The sequence below is a fragment of the Symphalangus syndactylus genome, chromosome 16 (genome assembly GCF_028878055.3).
Source record: "Symphalangus syndactylus isolate Jambi chromosome 16, NHGRI_mSymSyn1-v2.1_pri, whole genome shotgun sequence".
NCBI classification, from domain to species: Eukaryota; Metazoa; Chordata; class Mammalia; order Primates; family Hylobatidae; genus Symphalangus; species Symphalangus syndactylus.
Window position 1 is genome coordinate 100834110 of NC_072438.2, and position 19068 is coordinate 100853177.

The window sequence follows — 19068 nt, forward strand, 5'->3', positions numbered from 1 at the left end:
CTGGCCAGGGCGGGCCACATTTGTGGCTCATGCCCTCTCCTCTGCCGGCAGGTCTCTACCTTGACAGACCTCCAGCCGTACATGCGACAGTTCGTGGCTCACCTGCAGGAGACCAGCCCGCTGAGGGATGCCGTCGTCATCGAGCAGGTCTGGGCACTGCCCCACAGGGTTGGGCACGGACTCCCAGCAGTGGGTCCTCCCCTGGGGCATCAGTGGGCTCATCACCAGACAGACTGTTGGCCCTGGGGGGCAGTGGGGGGAATGAGCTGTGGTGGGGGCATGATGAGCTGTGTGCCTTGGTGGAATCTGAGCTGGGCCATGCCAGGCTGTGACAGCTGCTGCATTCAGGCACCTGCTCACATTTGACCGCACGGCCTCTCTCCAGCTCCGTAGTGGCTTTGTTCATGATTTGCTAAACGTCTTCTCTGTCAGTTTTGATCTTGAGGCCAAAGGAAAGGTGTCCACCTCCTTTAGGAGGGCAGGCCGTGTTTGAGCCATGTCGCGCCGAGTTGGCCCCTCAGTGCTGGGTCTGAGGCCAAAGGAAACATGTCTCCCTTCTTAGGAGGACAGGCCATGTTTGAGCCGCGTCCCGCTGAGCTGGCGCCCCAGTGCTGGGTCTGAGGCCAAAGGAAACGTGTCCCCCTTAGGAGGACAGGCCGTGTTTGAGCCATGCCCCGCTGAGTGGGCCCCTCAGTGCTGGGTCTGTTCCCATGGCCCCTGTGGCTCTTTGAAGATGCCTGTTGTGCACTTGCTCCACTTTAGGGGATAGTCGTGTCCACTGAGTGAGGCTCAGAGACCTCTGGGCGAATTTCCTTGGCTCCCAGGGTGGGGGTGGGGGTGGCATGGGCTCCTGGGACCCAGACCCTGTGCCTGGTAGCTGGGCAGCAACTCCTGGATCACGTGTGCCATCTGGGCCACGGTGGGCTGTGCAGGTGTGAGCCCAGCTGGACACCCAGGTGGCCCAGAGGAGATGTTCGGTGTCACACGCTCTGCCTAAGCCCGTGTGTGTCTGCAGAGACTTGGCCCGGCCAGCCCACGATGGCCCTGCATTCCAGCCCCGCACTTCATCGCAAACACTGACCCCAAAAGGGACGGAGGGTCTTGGCCATGTGGTCCTGCCTGTCTCGGCGCCCACCGGCTCACTCCCACATGTCTCCCATCTGCTTTCCCAGAGCTTCTCCCTGAATGAGGCCAGCAGTGGCCTCTTCGACGTCTTCCTACGCTTCGTGTGCCACCACGCTGTGCGCATCAGGGGCAAGTGAGTCGGGTGGCCAGGTGCCATTGCCCTGAGGGTGGGTGGCCAGGTGCCATTGCCCTGCGGGAGGGTGGGTGGGCTGGCAGGGCTTCTGCTCACCTCTGTCCTGCCCCTTCCCCACTGCTGTCCTCCCTGGGGCCACCAGAGTCTCCTTTTCTGGCCCCTGCCCCCTCCGGCTCCTGGGCTGCAGGCTCCGGAGGCCCCGGGAACGTGGCCCGGCTTGCCGCAGCCGGAGCAGAGCAGATGCCGCGCGAGGCCTGGAAATGGCAAACGGGATGTGGACTCGCTCCTGTGTGGAGGACGGGGGGCGGGGGGTGTGTCCGGGTCAGGTGTGTGGCTGAGCGTTTGAGCCTGCAGCTTGGCAGCTCCAAGTTACCACTGACGCTGGGCACCCGGCCCTCACACGCTTGTGCCTCTCCCTCCCGATACAAGAGGATTTTATCTGATTCTCACTTCCCGTCCCTGTGGCGTGACCCCTGCGAGGGCGCGGGCTCTTCTCTCTGTGACTAAATTTCCCATCTGGAAAGTGGGGGGTTGACCGTGTGTTTGTTCCTCTCAGGGGGCCTGTGCTGGCCATGGGGCAGGCGGCCTGGGAGAGCTGCTGTCACACAGCCACTGGGTGAGCCACACTCACGGCGGTAGAGCCACGGTGCCTGGTGCCACATCACGTCCTCTGGATTTTAAGTAAAACCACACACCTGCCAGCAGGCGTCTGCCTGCGACCCTGCGTGTGCCTGGGGAGAGTGGTAGCACGGAGGAAATTCGTGCACACTCAAGGTCATCTGCAGTCAGGTGGAATGTGGAGGCCTCTCTCTGGGATCGTCTCCAGCAGATACAGGACTGTGCACAGCTTCGGAAGCTTTTATTTAAAAATATAACTATTAATTATTGCATTATAAGTAATCACTAATGTTATAAGCAATTATAATATTTATTAAAGTATAATTAGAAATATTAAGTAGTACACACATCTGGAAAAACACAAATTGCACATGGCAGCAGAGTGAATTTTGACCAAGGGACACGTGTGCACATGTGTGTAAGCAGCCCCCAGGCCCACAGAAGCCGCTGACAAAGTCACCTCCCCAGAGAAGCCACCACGGGCCTCCTTCCTGGCCATGAATTTTATTAAGATGGATCAAGTCACGTGCCATCCGCGTGTGGCAGGGCTTTGCGGAATGTGAGGCAATGACTGCGTCCTCATGCCCTGACAGACAGGAGGTGACTGTGTCTGTCCTGTCCCGAGGACACGGACAGGCCCGAAGCTCTAGTCCCCATCGTGGTCCAGTTTGGCCTCTGAATAAAAACATCTTCAAAACCTGTTGCCCCAGAAACTAAGAACAGAGAGAGTTTCCCATCCTGTGTGCTCACAGGGGCGTATCTGCTTGCATTGAATTGCTGGGCTGGCGGGAGTCCTAGAGTTGGTGTGTGTGCTTCTCTGCAAAAAGCGCAGTCCTCTTGCCCATCAGTGATATCTGCACCAGCAAGGAAAGCCTCTTTTTTTCTTTCTTTCTTTCTTTCTTTTTTTTTTTTTTTGGAGACAGAATCTCACTGTTGTCTGCCCGGGCTTGAGTGCAGTGGCGCGATCTCAACTCACTGCAACCTCCACCTCCCAGGTTCCAGCAATTCTTCTGCCTCAGCCTCCCGAGCAGCTGAGATTACAGGCACCCACCACCACACCTGGCTAATTTTTGTATTTTTAGTAGAGAGGGGGTTTTGCCGTGTTGGCCAGGCTGGTCTCGAACTCCTGACCTCAGGTGATCCACCCACCTCGGCCTCCCAAAGTGCTGGGATTACAGGTGTGGGCCACCACGCCCGGCCAGAAAGCCTCTTTTTAAGGTGACCACCTACAGTGCTTCCCGAAAATAACAGGTCTTGTCTTTGCAGTAGGCTGCAAGTGTCTCTTAGCAACAGGAGTGGCGTCCTATGGGCTCTGGGGATGGCTGAGGGTCGCGTGGCAGCCATGCCTTCTGCGTGCACCTTCAGGTTCCAAGGGGCTATTCTGCTCTCACTGTTTGTCTGAAAACGCACCCTTGGCGTCCTTGTTTGTTTGGAGAGTTTCCGCATCTCGTTGGTTGTGGTGAAACTAGGGGCAAGGTTGTATCTGTTGGCACACAGCTGCTGCGTGTAGGGCCATGAGTCTTTCCCCGTGGATAAATTCCTTGAAAAAAAAAAAGGAGTCCGGTGAAGCATTCATTCTGGGTCGAGTGTCTGGTTCTGTGAATAAACTCTAAGATTTAAGAAACCTTAATGAAAGAAAGCCTTGATGATTCAGAGCAAGGATGTGGTCACACCTGTGGCTGGGTCTGTTTAAGCCGCCCCAGTTCACGGTGAGAGTGGGGAGCAGGGATTGTTTGCTCAGAGGTCTCGTCTGGTATGTTTCTGAGGTGTTTGCCGGCTGAATGGTAGACATATCGGTGGTGTGTATGAGAGTCTGTGTCTGTGTGTGGCTCTGAGTGTACACATGTCCAGCACATGCCCTGCCCATCTCTCACCTGTGTCTTCCCACCCCAGGTCCTACGTCCAGTGCCAGGGGATCCCGCAGGGCTCCATCCTGTCCACACTGCTCTGCAGCCTGTGCTATGGCGACATGGAGAACAAGCTGTTTGCGGGGATTCGGCGGGACGGGTGAGGCCTCCTCTTCCCCGGGGGGGGGGGTTGGGTGGGGGTTGATTTACTTTTGACGCGTTCAGTGTTAATATTCCTGGTGCTCTGGATACCATGACTGTTCTGTCTTGAGGAACCAGACAAGGTTGCAGCCCCTCCTGGGTATGAAGCTGCACGGGAGGGGTTGCACAGACTGTGGACTGTGGGCTCCATGCAGGCTCTGTCCAGCAGCCATGTCCAGAGGCCTCAGGGCTCAGCAGGCAGGAAGGCCGCTGCCCTGCATGATGAGCATGTGAATTCAACACCGAGGAAGCACACCAGCTTCCATCATATCCACCCGGGTTCCTTTAGGGTCCTCAGGGAGATGGGGCTGGTGCAGCCTGAGGCCCCGCATCTCGTGGCAGGCCCTCGACAGGTGGCCTGGACTGGGCGCCTCTTCAGCCCATTGCCCATCCCACTTGCATGGGATCTACACCCAAGGACACACACACCTAAATATTGTGCCAACCTAATGTGGTTCAATTCAGCTGACTTTTGTTGACAGCAGTTACTTTTTTTTTTTTAATACTTTAAGTTCTAGGGTACATGTGCACAACGTGCAGGTTTGTTACATATGTATACATGTGCCATGTTGGTTTGCTGCACCCACTAACTCGTCATTTACATTAGATATTTCTCCTAACGCTGTCCCTCTCTCCTCCCTCCACCCCACAACAGGCCGCAGTGTGTGATGTTCCCCGCCCTGTGTCCAAGTGTTCTCATTGTTCAATTCCCACCTGTGAGTGAGAACGTGCGGTGTTTGGTTTTCTTTCCTTGTAATAGTTTGCTCAGAGTGATGGTTTCCAGCTTCATCCATGTCCCTACAAAGGACATGAACTCATCCTTTTTCATGGCTGCATAGTATTCCATGGTGTGTATGTGCCACATTTTCTTTATCCAGTCTATCACTGATGGACATTTGGGTTGGTTCCAAGTCTTTGCTATTGTGAATAGTGCCACAATAAACATACTTGTGCATGTATCTTTATAGCAACATGATTTATAATCCTTTAGGTATACACCCAGTCATGGGATGGCTGGGTCAAATGGTATTTCTAGTTCTAGATCCCTGAGGAATCGCCACACTGTCTTCCACAATGGTTGAACTAGTTTACAGTCCCACCAACAGTGTAAAAGTGTTCTGGTGCTGGAGAGGATGTGGACAGCAGTTACTTTTTTTGAAAATAGTATCATTGAACAAGCAGACAGTTAGTGAAGGATGCGTCAGGAAGCCTGCAGGCCACACGGCCGTTTCTCTCGAAGTCTCTGGGCTTTTCCTGTGCATCTTTTGAAACTCTAGCTCCAATTATAGCATGTACAGTGGATCAAGGTTCTTCTTCATTAAGGTTCAAGTTCTAGATTGAAATAAGTTTATGTAACAGAAACAAAAATTTATTGTACACACAGGTTGCTCTGGGACTTGGAGGGAAGTGTCCTCGAGCTGGCGGCATGCTGGTCAGCCCTCTGGGACAGGATACCTCTGGTCCATGGTCGCAGGGCGCCAGGCTTGGGCCTGAGGGTCACACAGTGCACCATGCCCAGCTTCCTGTGGACAGGATCTGGGTCTCGGATGATGCTCGGATGATAACCAGCTGCCATGCTGGTAAAGGGCACCACGTGGCTCAGAAGGGGCGAGGTTCCCGGCCCCAGCATTCTTACCTTCTTCAGTTATTTTTCCCTAACAGTCTGAGAATTGGGGCCGCACCTGATGGCCTTTGTTCATCTTCAGCTGGCTCAGAATTGCACAAGCCGGTGCTAAACACTGCGTACTTATAATGAATGAGGAATTGCTGTAGCAGTTAACTGTAGAGAGCACGTCTGTTGGAAAGAAATTTAAGTTTTTGATTTAACCACTTTGGAAAATGTTACTTATTTTTGCCTATGTAAATTGTTTGACATTCAGTCCCTTGTAGACAGGTACTAGGTAAAAAGTGTAAAGTTAACCTTGCATGTGTATTTTGCTTTATTTTAGGCTGCTCCTGCGTTTGGTGGATGATTTCTTGTTGGTGACACCTCACCTCACCCACGCGAAAGCCTTCCTCAGGTGAGGCCCGTGCCGTGTGTCTGTGGGGACCTCCACAGCCTGTGGGCTTCGCAGGGTTGAGCCCCCCGTGTCCTGCCCCGGCACCGCAGCGTTGTCTCCGCTGAGTCCTCTCTCTCTGCCGGTGCTGGGTGTGCAAGAGCGGAGGCGCTTGGCCGTGCACCCAGGCCTGGGGGCACAGGGGCACCTTCGGGAGAGAGTGGGAGCCGTGCGGGCCTTGGTCCTGCAGAGAGGCGCCCAGGTTACTCACATGGTGAGTGCAGGCGGTGACCCAGCTCCTGCTGCTCTTTGGAAAGTCAAGTGTGGCGGCTCTTGGGGCCCCAGTGAGACCCCCAGGAGCTGTGCACAGGGCCTGTAGGGCCGAGGCGGCAGCCTCCTCCCCAGGGTGCACCGGAGCCTGCGGAGAGCAGCAGCTGCCGAGTGAGCTGACCCACGGCATTCGCTACTGTCACGTTCCCGCCAGGGGTTGTTTGGGATCGGCGGGAGAATTTGGATTTGCTGAGTGGTGCTGTCTTGAACCACAGAGATGGCGAGGAGTGGGTCTCAGAGTTGATTTTTGTGGCTCGAACTAAAATCAGGCACAGGGAACCTGGCCTCAGCACAGGGGATTGTCGAATGTGGCCCCCCTCAAGGGCGCCCCACAGAGCCCGTGGGCTTGCTTTAAAGTGCGATTTGACGAGGGACGAGAAACCTTTAAAGCTGTAAACGGAACCCTCAGAAAATGTGGCCGCCATGGGTGGTTTCGGGTGCTTTGCTGGGCTGTGTTTGTGAAAACCCATTTGGACCCGCCCTCCAAGTCCGCCCTCCAGGTCCACCCTCCAAGTCCGCCCTCCAGGACTGCCCTGGGCTGGGGGCACGCCCGGCGTTCCTCCTGCCACAGCCCGGGGCACAGCAGGCCGCGCACATTTAAATCCACTAAGATTCTCTCAGGATGAGCCCAGGTCCCAGGCAACTGAGGGCTCAGGAGTCCTGAGGCTGCTGAGGGGTCGGAGCAGACGGGGAACACTGCTTCTGTGTGGCAAGTTCCTGAGGGTGCTGGCTAGGGAAGTGGCTCAGAGTGTATGTTGGGGTCCCACCGTGGGCAGAACTCTGTCTCAGGAGATGAGTCGGCAGCCATGTAACAGGAAGTGGTGGCCGCAGGGAGCTGGTAATGCACCAGGGGAGCTGAGCAGCCGGCCGAGGTCCCAGGGCCATGCCACAGGAAGGGCAGGGGTATGCTCGGGGCCAGAGCAGAGGCCGAAGGAAGGGAAGGGGATGCCCAGGCTGGAGCAGACACTGCCGGGCACAGGGGAGCTCCCTGAGCTGGGTGGGCGAGGCTCATGACTCAGTGAGGGAACCTCCTTGACGTGAAGTTCAGGCTCATGACTCAGTGAGGGAACCTCCTTGATGTGAAGCTGAGGCTCATGACTCGGCGAGGGAACCTCCTTGATGTGAAGCTGAGGCTCATGACTCAGTGAGGGAACCTCCTTGACGTGAAGCTGAGGCTATGACTCGGTGAGGGAACCTCTGACATGAAGCTGACGATTGGTGTTGCCCAGCTCACAGCCCAGCTGGGTCCCACGCCTGAGTGTGAACTCAGAACCCTCCCCTGTGACTAAAGCACAGCAGATGCCTTCAGGGCATCTAGGAGAAAACAGGCAAAGTCATTGAAAAATGTCTTAAAAGAAGGTGGGATGGTGGCAATTTCTTGTCCAGATTTTAGTCTGCCCCCCTGACCACAGATGAGTCTTTATAACGGGATTGTGGTCTTGGCTATGGGGACACATGAGATGGACCATCACAGAGGCCACTGGGGCTGCACCTCCCGTCTGAGTCCTGGGTGTCCCGGGTCCAGACCAGGTTCTTGCATGCTCACCTACCTGTCCTGCCCAGGAGACAGGGCAAGCACCCCGAAGTCTGGAGCAGGGCTGGGTCCAGGCTCCTCAGAGCTCCTGCCAGGCCCAGCACCCTGCTCCAAATCACCACTTCTCTGGGGTTTTCCAAAGCATTTAACAAGGGTGTCAGGGCACCTCCTGGGTGACAGCCCCGCATCCTGGGGTTGACATTGCCCCTCTGCCTTAGGACCCTGGTCCGAGGTGTCCCTGAGTATGGCTGCGTGGTGAACTTGCGGAAGACAGTGGTGAACTTCCCCGTAGAAGACGCGGCCCTGGGCGGCACGGCGTTTGTTCAGCTGCCGGCCCACGGCCTGTTCCCCTGGTGTGGCCTGCTGCTGGACACCCGGACCCTGGAGGTGCAGAGCGACTACTCTAGGTGAGCGCACCTGGCCGGAAGTGGAGCCTGTGCCTGGCCAGGGCAGATGCTGCTGCAGGGCCATCCCGTCCACCCCTGCTTCCGTGTGGGGCAGGTGACTGCCAATCCCAAAGGGTCAGAGGTCACAGGGTGCCCCTCGTCCCATCCAGGGCTGAGCAAAAATGTGTCTTTCTGTGGGAGTGAGGGTACTCACAAGGGGAGCAGTTTTCTGTGCTATTTTGGTAAAAGGAAATTGTGCACCAGACCCGGGAGCACTGAGGTGTCTTCAGAAAGCAGTCTGGATCCGAACCCAAGACGCCCGGGCCCTGCTGGGTGTGAGTCCCTCCGAACCTGAGACCCTGGGGCTCTGCTGGGCATGAGTCTCTCCGAACCCAGAGACTTCAGGGCCCTTTTGGGTGTGAGTCTCTCCACTGTGAGGCCCACACTCCGAGACTCATCCACAGTCTACAGGATGCCATGAGTTCATGATCACGTGTGACCCATCAGGGGACAGGGCTGTGGTGTGGGAGGGTCTCTACAAAATTCTGGGGTCTCGTTTCCCCTGAGCCCGAGAGCTCAAGGCCCCATCTCAGGCTCAGACACAAATGGATTGAAGATGGACACAGATGCAGCAATCTGTGCTGTTTCTTGTATAAGTAAAAAGTATCAACATTCCAGGCAGGGCGAGGTGGCTCACACCTGTAATCCCAGCACTTTGGGAGGCCGAGGTGGGTGGATCACTTGAGGCCAGGAGTTTGAGGCCAACCTAGCCAACATAGTGAAACTCCGTTTCTACTTAAAAAATACAAAAATTAGCCTGGTCTGGTGGTGCATGCCTGTAGTCCCAGCTGTGCGGGAGGCTGAGGCAGGAGGAGCATATGAACCCAGGAGGCAGAGGTTGCAGTGAGCCGAGATCACACCACTGCACTCCAGCCTGGACGATAGAGCAAGACTTCATCTTAAAAAAAAAAACAAAAACAAAGTATCAGCATTCCAAAACCATAGTGGACAGGTGTTTTTTTATTCTGTCCTTCAATAATATTCATTGGTGCTGTGCTAGAGGCTGGAACTGGGGGTGCCTTCCTCTAAAAGCACAGCTTCATGGGAAGAGAAATAAGTGGTGGATGGTTGTTAAACCAGTGGTTTAAGCTGGGGTCCTGTCATTTTGAGTTGAACAGTCCGGATCTGGACTTGGCCTCTTTCCAGAATGCTCCCTGGGGTTTGCTTCATGGGGGAGCAGCAGGTGTGGATGCCCTCATGATGGGGAGTGGCAGGTGCAGACACCCTTGTGCATGGTGCCCAGCATGTCCCTGTTGCAGCTCCCTCCCCACAAGGATGCCGGTCCCCTGTGCTCCCCACAGTCCCTGCTTCCCTCTCACAGCCTCACCTGGTCCTGGCCTCCACTAGCTTTTTCTGGGTGATTTCCAGATTTCCTGGGCTCCCAGCACCTCTTCACCTCTCCCAGGCACCTCTGCAGCCCTGGCCATACCAGTCAGCTGTGAACTGTCCACTGCTTATTTTGCTCCCCATGAAATGTATTTTTTAGGACAGGCACCCCTGGTTCCAACCTCTGGCATGGCATCAGTGAATGTTATTGAAGGACAAAGGACAGACAAACAAATCAGGAAAATGGGTTCTCTCTAAACACATTGCAAAGCCACAGAGGCTAGTGCAGGATGGGCGGGCATCAGGTCATCAGATGTGGGTTCAATGCCAGAATATTCTGTGCTCCCAAAGGCCACTTGGTCAGAGTGCCTGCTTGCAGAGGTGGCTCTAAAAGCTCAGCAGCGGAGGCAGTGGTTCACCATACTCAGGATGAACTCACATCCTCTGTGTCTGAAGCATACAGCAAAGGCTTGAAGGGCATCTGGGAGAAGAAAACAGGCAAAATGATTAAGAAAAGCGAAAAAGGAAGAGTGGTAAGATGGGAATTTTCTTGTGCAGATTTTAGTCTCCCAAACCACAGCTCAGATGGCAGAATGTGGTGAGAACTGATGGACAGAACAATAGAACAAAACAGAAGCCCTGTCTCTCAGAAACGTGTGTTAATGTGGCATGTGGCACAGCTGATGGAAAAGAGAGTGTGTGTTTAATTTTTTTTTCTGAGAAAACTGACTGGAAGCAAATAAGTTGTGTCTTTACAACATATACCAGAGCAGATTTTAAGTAGAAGAGGAGATACATGCAAACAACACCAGCAACAGAAACAAAAGACTCAAAGGGAAGGGAGATGAACATTCCCTGGTTTGGTGTTGGGGAAGGACACACAGGGAGGCGGATGAAACCAGTGAGGCAACGGGCATTGCTTTCACTGCAGAGAAACTCAGCTTGCCTGAGCCACAGTGAAAATGGCCATTCCCTGGAGCGCTTTTACACATGATTTATTTGAGGCGCCCTGTGAGGTCCTGCACATTCATCCTCTCACTTTGTTCTCCTAACCACCTGAGAGGTAGAGGAGGAAAGGCTCCAGGGGAGCAGCTGCCGTCGGTCACCCAGCTGGCAAGGGGCATGCGTGATTACAGCCTGGCCTCCTGCTCTGGGGCCCTCGCTTTGCCCGAGGACCCCACACAAGTCAGACACACAGGCTCAGGGCGAGCTGGAGCCCAAGGTCGTGTTGGGGATGGCTGTGAAAGAAGAAATGGACATCTGATGCACACTTGGGAAGGTCCTACCAGCAGCATCAAAGAAATGCACATGAAACTGACAGACCCATCCCTCAAAGAAACGCATGTGAAACTGACAGCGAGACCCGTCCCCGTCCCTCATGCTGGCTCCTTTTCTGGGCTTGCCAAGAGCCAGCATCAGGGTGAGGCAAGATGGAAAGACTTTTCTGGAAAGCAGCTTGTTTGCATGGAAGTCCTTACAATGTCCTGTGTCTTCCCAGTAATTCCACTTCTGAAGTGACCAGACATTATCACGGGTCTTATTTACCATTTCCAGTGTTCCAGGCAGGGGGACTTGCCACAGCAAGTCACGAACCTGCCCAAATACAGAGCTCAGCAGATGTTACGCATCACAGAACTTACTCTGTCGTTAAACAAGTTTTCAAAGAATTTTTGAAGAATGTTTAATGGCACAAAATGTTTATTTCAATGTAGCGGTGTTCAAAGCTGGATGTAAAAGAACACACCCCAGGACCGTGCCGTGGATGTCATGTGTGTTCATCTTTGGACATGGATGTACACGGGCAGTGAGTGGTGGTGAGGCCCTGGAGGACATCGATGGGATGCCTCCGTCCTGCCCCTCTGGAGACACCGTGTGTGCCACGTGCACTCACTGGAGCCCTGTTTAGCTGGCGCCACCTGGCTCTTCCATCCCTGAGATTCAAACACAGTGAGATTCCCCACGCCCGACTCAGTGTTCTTCCACAAAAAACCTGAGTCACACCCGTGCCCACTCGAGGGACGCCCGGGAGCCAGGGCTCCACGGTTTATTATGTGTTTTTGGCCGAGTTATGTGCAGATCTCATCAGGGCAGATGATGAGTGCACACACACGACCGTGTCAGGTTTGGATACACTCAACATCACTAGCCAGGTCCTGGTGGAGTTTGGTTGTGCAGGGTCCGGATGGCGTGTAGCATTTTGAGTCCATGGAGTGAGCACCCAGCCCCCTCGGGCTGCAGCGCATGCCCCAGGTAGGACAAGGAAGTGGGAGGAAGGCAGGAGGGTCTTTGGAGCAAGCTTTGCAGGAGGAGGCTGGGTGTGGGGCAGGCATATGTGTCTGACGTCCCCCCTGTGTCTCAGCTACGCCCGGACCTCCATCAGAGCCAGTCTCACCTTCAACCGCGGCTTCAAGGCTGGGAGGAACATGCGTCGCAAACTCTTTGGGGTCTTGCGGCTGAAGTGTCACAGCCTGTTTCTGGATTTGCAGGTGAGCAGGCTGATGGTTAGCACAGAGTTCGGAGGTCGGGAGGCATGTGCACAAGCATGTGTGTGTGTGTGCATGCCTGCAAGACTGACAGTGACTGGCTGCACCTAAGAGTGCACATGTGGGCATATGCATGCGAGCACATACATTTGTGCATGTGTGTACATGAAGGCATGGCAGTGTGTGCACAGGTGTGCAAGGGCACAAGTGTGAATGTGCACATGCAGATGCATACCTGACATGCATATGTGTTCGTGCACAGTCGTGTGGGCATTCACGTGAGGTGCATGCACGTGGGTGTGCAGTGTGAGTGGCATGCGTGCACATAACGTATTGAGGGCTCCTCGTGTTCACTCCGCTAGGTCCTCAGCACCAGTGCCCCTCCTTACAGGGTGAGATGGGGTCCCAGGCCTTGGTGGGCTGATGCTCTGAAGCTGCAGCCCTGAGGGCATTGTCTCGTCTGGGCGTCTGCATCCACTCCCCCTCTCCTGTGGGCGTCCATGTCCACTCCCCATCTCCTGTGGGTGTCCACGTCCACTGCCCCTCTCCTGTGGGCGTCTGCGTCCATTCTCCCTCTCCTGTAGGCATCTCTGTCCACTGCCCCTCTCTGTGGGCATCTGCGTCCACTCCCTGTCCTGGTTCCTTCCTGTCTTGGCTGAGCCTCGGGCAGGCAGACGACACAGAGTCCTGACTCCCCCAGGGTGGTTCACAGCTGCCGGGTGAGGGTCAGGCCGGATTTCACTGGGAAGAGGGATAGTTTCTTGTCAAAATGTTCCTCTTTCTTGTTCCATCTGAATGGATGATAAGGCAAAAAGTAAAAACTTAAAATCCCAGAGAGGTTTCTGCCGTTTCTCACTCTTTCTTGGTGACCCTAGGTGAACAGCCTCCAGACGGTCTGCACCAACATCTACAAGATCCTCCTGCTGCAGGCGTACAGGTGAGCCGCCACCAACGGGATGCAGGCCCAGCCTCCAGGGACCCTCCGCACTCTGCTCGCCTCTGACCCGGGGCTTCACTTTGCAACTCCTGGGTTTTAGGGGCAAGGAATGTCTTAGGTTTTCGGGGGTGCTGCTGCCTCTGCACAGTTCTGTGTTCACGTGGCTCTGTGCAGAGCACCTGTTCTCCATCTCTGGGTAGTGGTAGGAGCCGGTGTGGCCCCAGGTGTCCCTGCTGTGCCTGTGCACTGGCTGTGGGACGTCATGGAGGCCATCCCAGGGCAGGAGGGGCATGGGGTAGAGATGTTTATGGGGAGTCTTAGCAGAGGAGGCTGGGAAGGTGTCTTAACAGTAGGTGGGAGATCAGATGCCGGGAGGATTTGGGGTCTAGAGAGCAAAGAGGGCCGAGGTGGGTGCAGATGAGGGTCACTGGCCCCACTCCTGGGAAGGTGCAGCAGAGCTGTGGCTCCCCACACAGCCCAGCCGGCACCTGTGCTCTGGGCGTGGCTGTGCTCCTGGAACGTTCCCTGTCCTGGCTGGTCAGGGGGCCCCCCTGCCAAGAATCAACAACTTTATCACAGAGGGAAGGGCCAATCTGTGGAGGCCACAGGGCCAGCTTCTGCCTGGAGTCAGGGCAGGTGGTGGCACAAGCCTCTGGGCTGTACCAAAGGGCAGTCGGGCACCACAGGCCAGGCCTCCACCTGAACAGGCCTCCAAGCCACTGGGAGCCGAGTGCCAGTAGGCTGAAGCCCTCGCCCCAAGAGGGCTGAGAATGAGTGTGAGCATTTGTGTTACCCAGGGCCAAGGCTGCGCGGATTACCGTGCACACCTCATGTGAAATGAGGTCGTTGTCTATTGTGGAAACCCAGCAAGGGCTCACGGGAGAGTTTTCCATTACAAGGTCGCACCAGGAAAATGGTTTTTAACCCGAGTGCTTGCGCCTTCATGTTCTGGCAGCGAGGGCAGAGCCGCAGCTGCATGTTACCGCCTTTGCGCCGGCTCCAGAGGCTTGGGACCAGGCTTTCTCAGTTCCAGGGTGCATCCGGCTCAGACCGCCCTCCTCTCTGCCTTCTCTCTCTGCCTCAAATCTTCCCTCGTTTGCATCTCCCTGACACGTGCCTGGGCCCTCGTGCAAGCTGCTTGACTCCTTTCTGGAAACCCTTGGAGCGTGCTGGATATAGGTGCCACTGAGGACTGGAGGTGTCTGACACTGTGGTTGACCCCAGGGTCCAGCTGGCATGCTTGGGGCCTCCTTGGGCCATGATGAGGTCAGAGGAGTTTTCCCAGGCATGGGCCATGTGACCTGCCACCTGCTCCTCCCATATTCAGGTCAGCCTTGTCCTCATTTCCCCACCAGGGTCCCTGGCTCTGAGGAGCTCCCGTAGAGGGCCTGGGCTCAGGGCAGGGCGGCTGAGTTTCCCCACCTGTGTGGGGGCCCTTGGGTAGTTGCTTGATTGGGTAGCCCTGAGGAGGCCGAGGTGTGATGGGCCACGGGCCATTTCCAAACACAGAGCCAGACACGTGGAGGGCCCAGGAATCCCCTTCCCTCGAGGCAGGAGTGGGAGAACAGAGCTGGGCCCCAATTTCATGGCAGCCAGGCTGCAGTGGGCGAGGCTGTGGTGGTCCACATGGTGCTGGGGGTGGGGTCTGATTCAAATCCGCTGGGGCTCAGCCTTCCTGGCCCGTGCTGGCCGCGCCTCCACACTGGCTGGGGGCGGACACCCCGACCTCTAGCAGGTGTTTCTCCCTTTGGAAGAGAGCCCCTCACCCATGCTAGGTATTTCCCTCCTGGGTCAGGAGCGTGGCCCTGTGGCAATCCCGGGACCTTAGGCTTATTTGTTTGTTTAAAAAACATTCCGGGCCTGGCTTCCCTCGTTGCTAAATGGGGAAAAGACATCCCACCTCAGCAGAGTTATTGAGAGGCTGAAACTGGAGTGCTGGCTTGACTGGTGTGATCTCAGGTCATTCCAGAAGGGGCTTAGGCAGTGGGTGAGACCAGGTACACGGGTGTCCTGATCACACGCACATATGAGCACATGTGCACATGTGCTGTTTCACAGTGGCCAGGTCCATGCACACCTGCCCCAAAGTCCCAGGAAGCTGAGAGGCCAAAGAAGGAGGCCGACAGGGCTGGCACGGTGGCTCACACCTGTAGCCCCAGCACTTTGGGAGGCCGAGGCGAGAGGATCCCTTGAGCCCAGGAGTTTAAGACCAGCCTGAGCAACATAGTAGACCCCCATCTCTATGAAAAATAAAAACAAAAATTAGCTGAGTATGGTGGTGTGCGCCTGTAGTTCCAGTACGTGGGAGGATCGCTTGAGCCCAGGAGGTGGAGGTTGCAGTAGGCTGAGATTGCACCATTGTACTGCAGCCTGGGTGACAGAGTGAGAGCCTGTCTCAACAACAACAAAAAAGACTGACAAATGCAGTTTCTTGGAAAGAAACATTTAGTAGGGACTTAACCTATGCACAGAAGCCAAGTCGGTGTCTCAGTGTCAGTAAGATGAGATGATGGGTCCTCACACCATCACCCCAGACCCAGGGTTTATGCACCACGGGGTGGGTGGCTCAGAAGGGATGCGCAGGATGTTGATGTACGATGACATCAAGGTTGTTTGATGAAGGACAGGATTTACTGTAAGTACCTGCTGGTACACAAGGAACAACGGATAAACTGGAAACCTTAGAGGCCTTCCCCGAACAGGCTAATCAGAAGCCAGCATGGTGGGTTAGCATCCAGGATGGAGCTGCTTCAGCCTCCACATGTGTGTTCATACAGATGGTGCATAGAAACGCACAGTGTACCTGTGCACTCACACAGACACGCAGGTACTTGCACACACGAGCACACACACACAGGCATGCATGCATCCATGTGTGTGCACCTGTGCCCACAAGGAAACCCATGCATGTGTATTCATGCATGCACCCACGCACCAGCGGGCCCATGCCCACACCCATGAGCACTGTCTGCTTAGGAGGCCTTTCTTCTTGACGCTGTCCACCATCCTCTCAGGTTCCATGCGTGTGTGCTGCAGCTCCCATTTCATCAGCAAGTTTGGAAGAACCCCATGTTTTTCCTGCGCGTCATCTCTGACACGGCCTCCCTCTGCTACTCCATCCTGAAAGCCAAGAACGCAGGTATGCGCAGGTGCCTGGCCTCAGTGGCAGCAGTGCCTGCCTGCTGGTGTGAGTGCTTCAGGAGACTGAGTGAATCTGGGCGTCGTGAAGTGGTTTAACCCAACCACCGGGTGGCCCGTCTGCCTGCCCTCTTGTGGGGTGAGCAGAGCACCTGATAGAAGGGACAGGAGCTGCCTGGGAGCTGCCGTCCTTCCCACCTTGCTCTGCCTGGGGAAGTGCTGGGGGGCCTGGCCTCTCCTGTTTGCCCCATGGTGGGATTCGGGGGGCCTGGCCTCTCCTGTTTGCCCCATGGTGGGATTCGGGGGGCCTGGCCTCTCCTGTTTGCCCCGTGGTGGGATTCGGGGGGCCTGGCCTCTCCTGTTTGCCCCATGGTGGGATTCAGGGGGCCTGGCCTCTCCTGTTTGCCCCATGGTGGGATTCGGGGGGCCTGGCCTCTCCTGTTTGCCCTGTGGTGGGATTGGGCTGTCTCCTGTCCATGGCACTTAGCGCCCCTGTGCAAACCCAGGCCAAGGGCTTAGGAGGAGCCCGGGCCCAGGCCACCCCACCCCTCTCAGGAGCAGAGGCCATGTATCACCACCACACAGCCCCGGGCTGTCCTCTGCTTCCCGGTCACCGTCCTCTGCCTCGGACACTCTGTCCAGTGTCAGGGAGGTTTCTGATCCGTCTGAAATTCAAGCCATGTCGAACCTTCGGTCCTGAGCTTAACAGCTTTTACTTTCTGTTCTTTCTGTGTTGTGGAAATTTCACTTGGAGAAGCCGAAGAAAACATTTCAGTCGTGACTCCTGCAGTGGTTGGGTTGGGGCAGCCGGAGATGGAGCCGCCCCGCAGACCGTCGGGTGTGGGCAGCTTTCCGGTGTCTCCCGGGAGGGGAGCTGGGCTGGGCCTGTGACTCCTCAGCCTCTGTTTTCCCCCAGGGATGTCGCTAGGGGCCAAGGGCGCTGCCGGCCCTCTGCCCTCCGAGGCCGTGCAGTGGCTGTGCCACCAAGCCTTCCTGCTCAAGCTGACTCGACACCGCGTCACCTACGTGCCACTCCTGGGGTCACTCAGGACAGGCAAGTGTGGATGGAGGCCAGTACGGGCCCCGCCTGCCCAGGGGTCATCCTCGAATGCCCTGTGCGGGGCGAGCAGCCTCAGATGCTGCTGAAGTGCAGATGCCTGGGGCCTGACCGTGGGGGCCTGGAGCCACGCTAGCAGCCCTAAGTGATTAAACGCTGATGTCCCCAGGCCACGGAGCCTGGCAGGGTCTACGACTTCCTGAACCCCTGCTTCCCATCTCAGGGGCGATGCCTCCCCACCCTTGGGAGCCTTCTGACCCCTGACCTGTGTCCTCTCACAGCCTCTGCCCTTGCTGCTGCCCTGATACCCCCGTGGGGTCCTGAGCTCCTGGGGTCTTTAAGTTCTCTCCCCACCCCGCCGCTCCAGCGTCACCGGGCTGCCTGCCTGCTCACCCTGGTGGAGGGGTGTCTGTTCCTTCACTGAGGTTCCCACCAGCCAGGGCCACGAGGTGCAGGCCCTGCCTGCCCGGCCGCCCACACGTCCCAGGAGGGCTAGAGGATGCCACCTCTGGCCTCTTCTGGAACAGAGTCTGATTTTGGCCCCGCAGCCCAGACACAGCTGAGACGGAAGCTCCCGGGGACAACGCTGGCTGCCCTGGAGGCCGCAGCCAACCCGGCACTGCCCTCAGATTTCAAGACCATCCTGGACTGATGGCCGCCCACCTACAGCAGGGCCGAGAGTGGACACCTGCAGCCCTGTCACGCTGGGCTCTACGTCCCAGGGAGGGAGGGGCGGCCCACACCCAGGCCCGCACCGCTGGGAGTCTGAGGCCTGCATGTCTGGCTGATGGCTGAGTGTCTGGCTGAGGCCTGAGTGAGCGTCCGGCTGAGGCCTGAGTGTCCTGCACACCTGCCGTCCTCCTTCCCCAAAGGCTGGCGCTAGGCTCCACCCCAGGGCCAGCTTTTCCTTGCCAGGAGCCCGGCTTCCACTCCCTATACGGGAATAGTCCCTCCCCAGACTTGCCATTGTCACCCCTCGCCCTGCCCTCCTCTGCCCCCCACCCCCACCATCCAGGTGGAGACCTGAGAAGGACCCTGGGAGCTCTGGGAATTTGGACCAAAGGTGTGCCCTGTACACAGGCGAGGACCCTGTACCCAGATAGGGGTCCCTGTGGGTCACACTGTGGGGGCTGTGGGAGTAAAATACTGAATATTTGAGTTTTTCAGTTTTGAAAAAAGTCTCATGTTTGAATCCTAATGTGCACTGCATAGACACCACTGCATGCGTTTACAGAAGCGTATGAGTGAACGGGGTGGTGGTCAGTGCAGGCCCATGGCCTGGCTGGGCCTGGGAGGTTTCTGATGCTGTGAGGCAGGAGGGGAAGGAGGGTGGGGGGTAGACAGTGGGAGCCCCCACCCTGGAAGAGGGAACAGTAAGTCCAGGTCCAAAGGGCAGCAGGGATGCTGGGGGCCCAGCTTGGGCGGCGGGGATGATGGAGGGCCCAGCCGGGGTGTCAGGGATGATGGGGGCCTCAGCTGGGGTGACAGGGGTGAGGGGGGCCCAGCTGGGGTGGCAGGGATGATGGGGGGGCTGGTCTGGGTGGCAGGGAAGATGGGGAAGCCTGGCTGGGCCCCCTCCTCCCCTGCCTCTCACCTGCAGCCGTGGATCCGGATGTGCTTCCCTGGTGCACACCCTCCAGGCCATCAGTGTTCATGGAGGTGGGGGGCGGGGCATGACACCATCCTGTATGAAATCCAGGATCCCTCCTCCTCAGGCCCCCAACTCAGGTTGAAAGTCACATTCCCCCTCTGGCTATTCTTTTCAGAGTAGACCAGGATTCTGATCTCTGAAGGGGGGTAGGGTGGGGCGGTGGAGGGTGTAGACCAGGATTCTGATCTCTGAAGGGGAGTGGGGTGGGGCGGTGGAGGGTGTGGACACAGGAGGCTTCTAGGTGG

The 19068-nt window shown here is 56.6% G+C and overlaps 1 protein-coding gene across 2 annotated transcripts in view; it reads left to right on the top strand.

The window, feature by feature from the left end:
- TERT (telomerase reverse transcriptase) overlaps nucleotides 1-18444 on the top strand; it is a 39429-nt gene extending 20985 nt beyond the window's left edge. Inside the window, exons 7-16 of one of the 2 annotated variants that reach the window (XM_055245534.2) lie at nucleotides 52-147; nucleotides 1173-1258; nucleotides 3770-3883; nucleotides 5874-5945; nucleotides 8004-8192; nucleotides 11917-12043; nucleotides 12916-12977; nucleotides 15992-16116; nucleotides 17032-17169; nucleotides 17721-18444. In XM_055245534.2, the coding sequence (XP_055101509.1) occupies nucleotides 52-147; nucleotides 1173-1258; nucleotides 3770-3883; nucleotides 5874-5945; nucleotides 8004-8192; nucleotides 11917-12043; nucleotides 12916-12977; nucleotides 15992-16116; nucleotides 17032-17169; nucleotides 17721-17824 (1113 nt within the window). In that variant the 3' untranslated portion in view covers nucleotides 17825-18444. The remainder of the gene's footprint in view (nucleotides 1-51; nucleotides 148-1172; nucleotides 1259-3769; nucleotides 3884-5873; nucleotides 5946-8003; nucleotides 8193-11916; nucleotides 12044-12915; nucleotides 12978-15991; nucleotides 16117-17031; nucleotides 17170-17720) is intronic. The other variant, XM_055245535.2, reaches the window with a different exon arrangement.
- The last annotated feature ends 624 nt before the right edge of the window (nucleotides 18445-19068 follow it).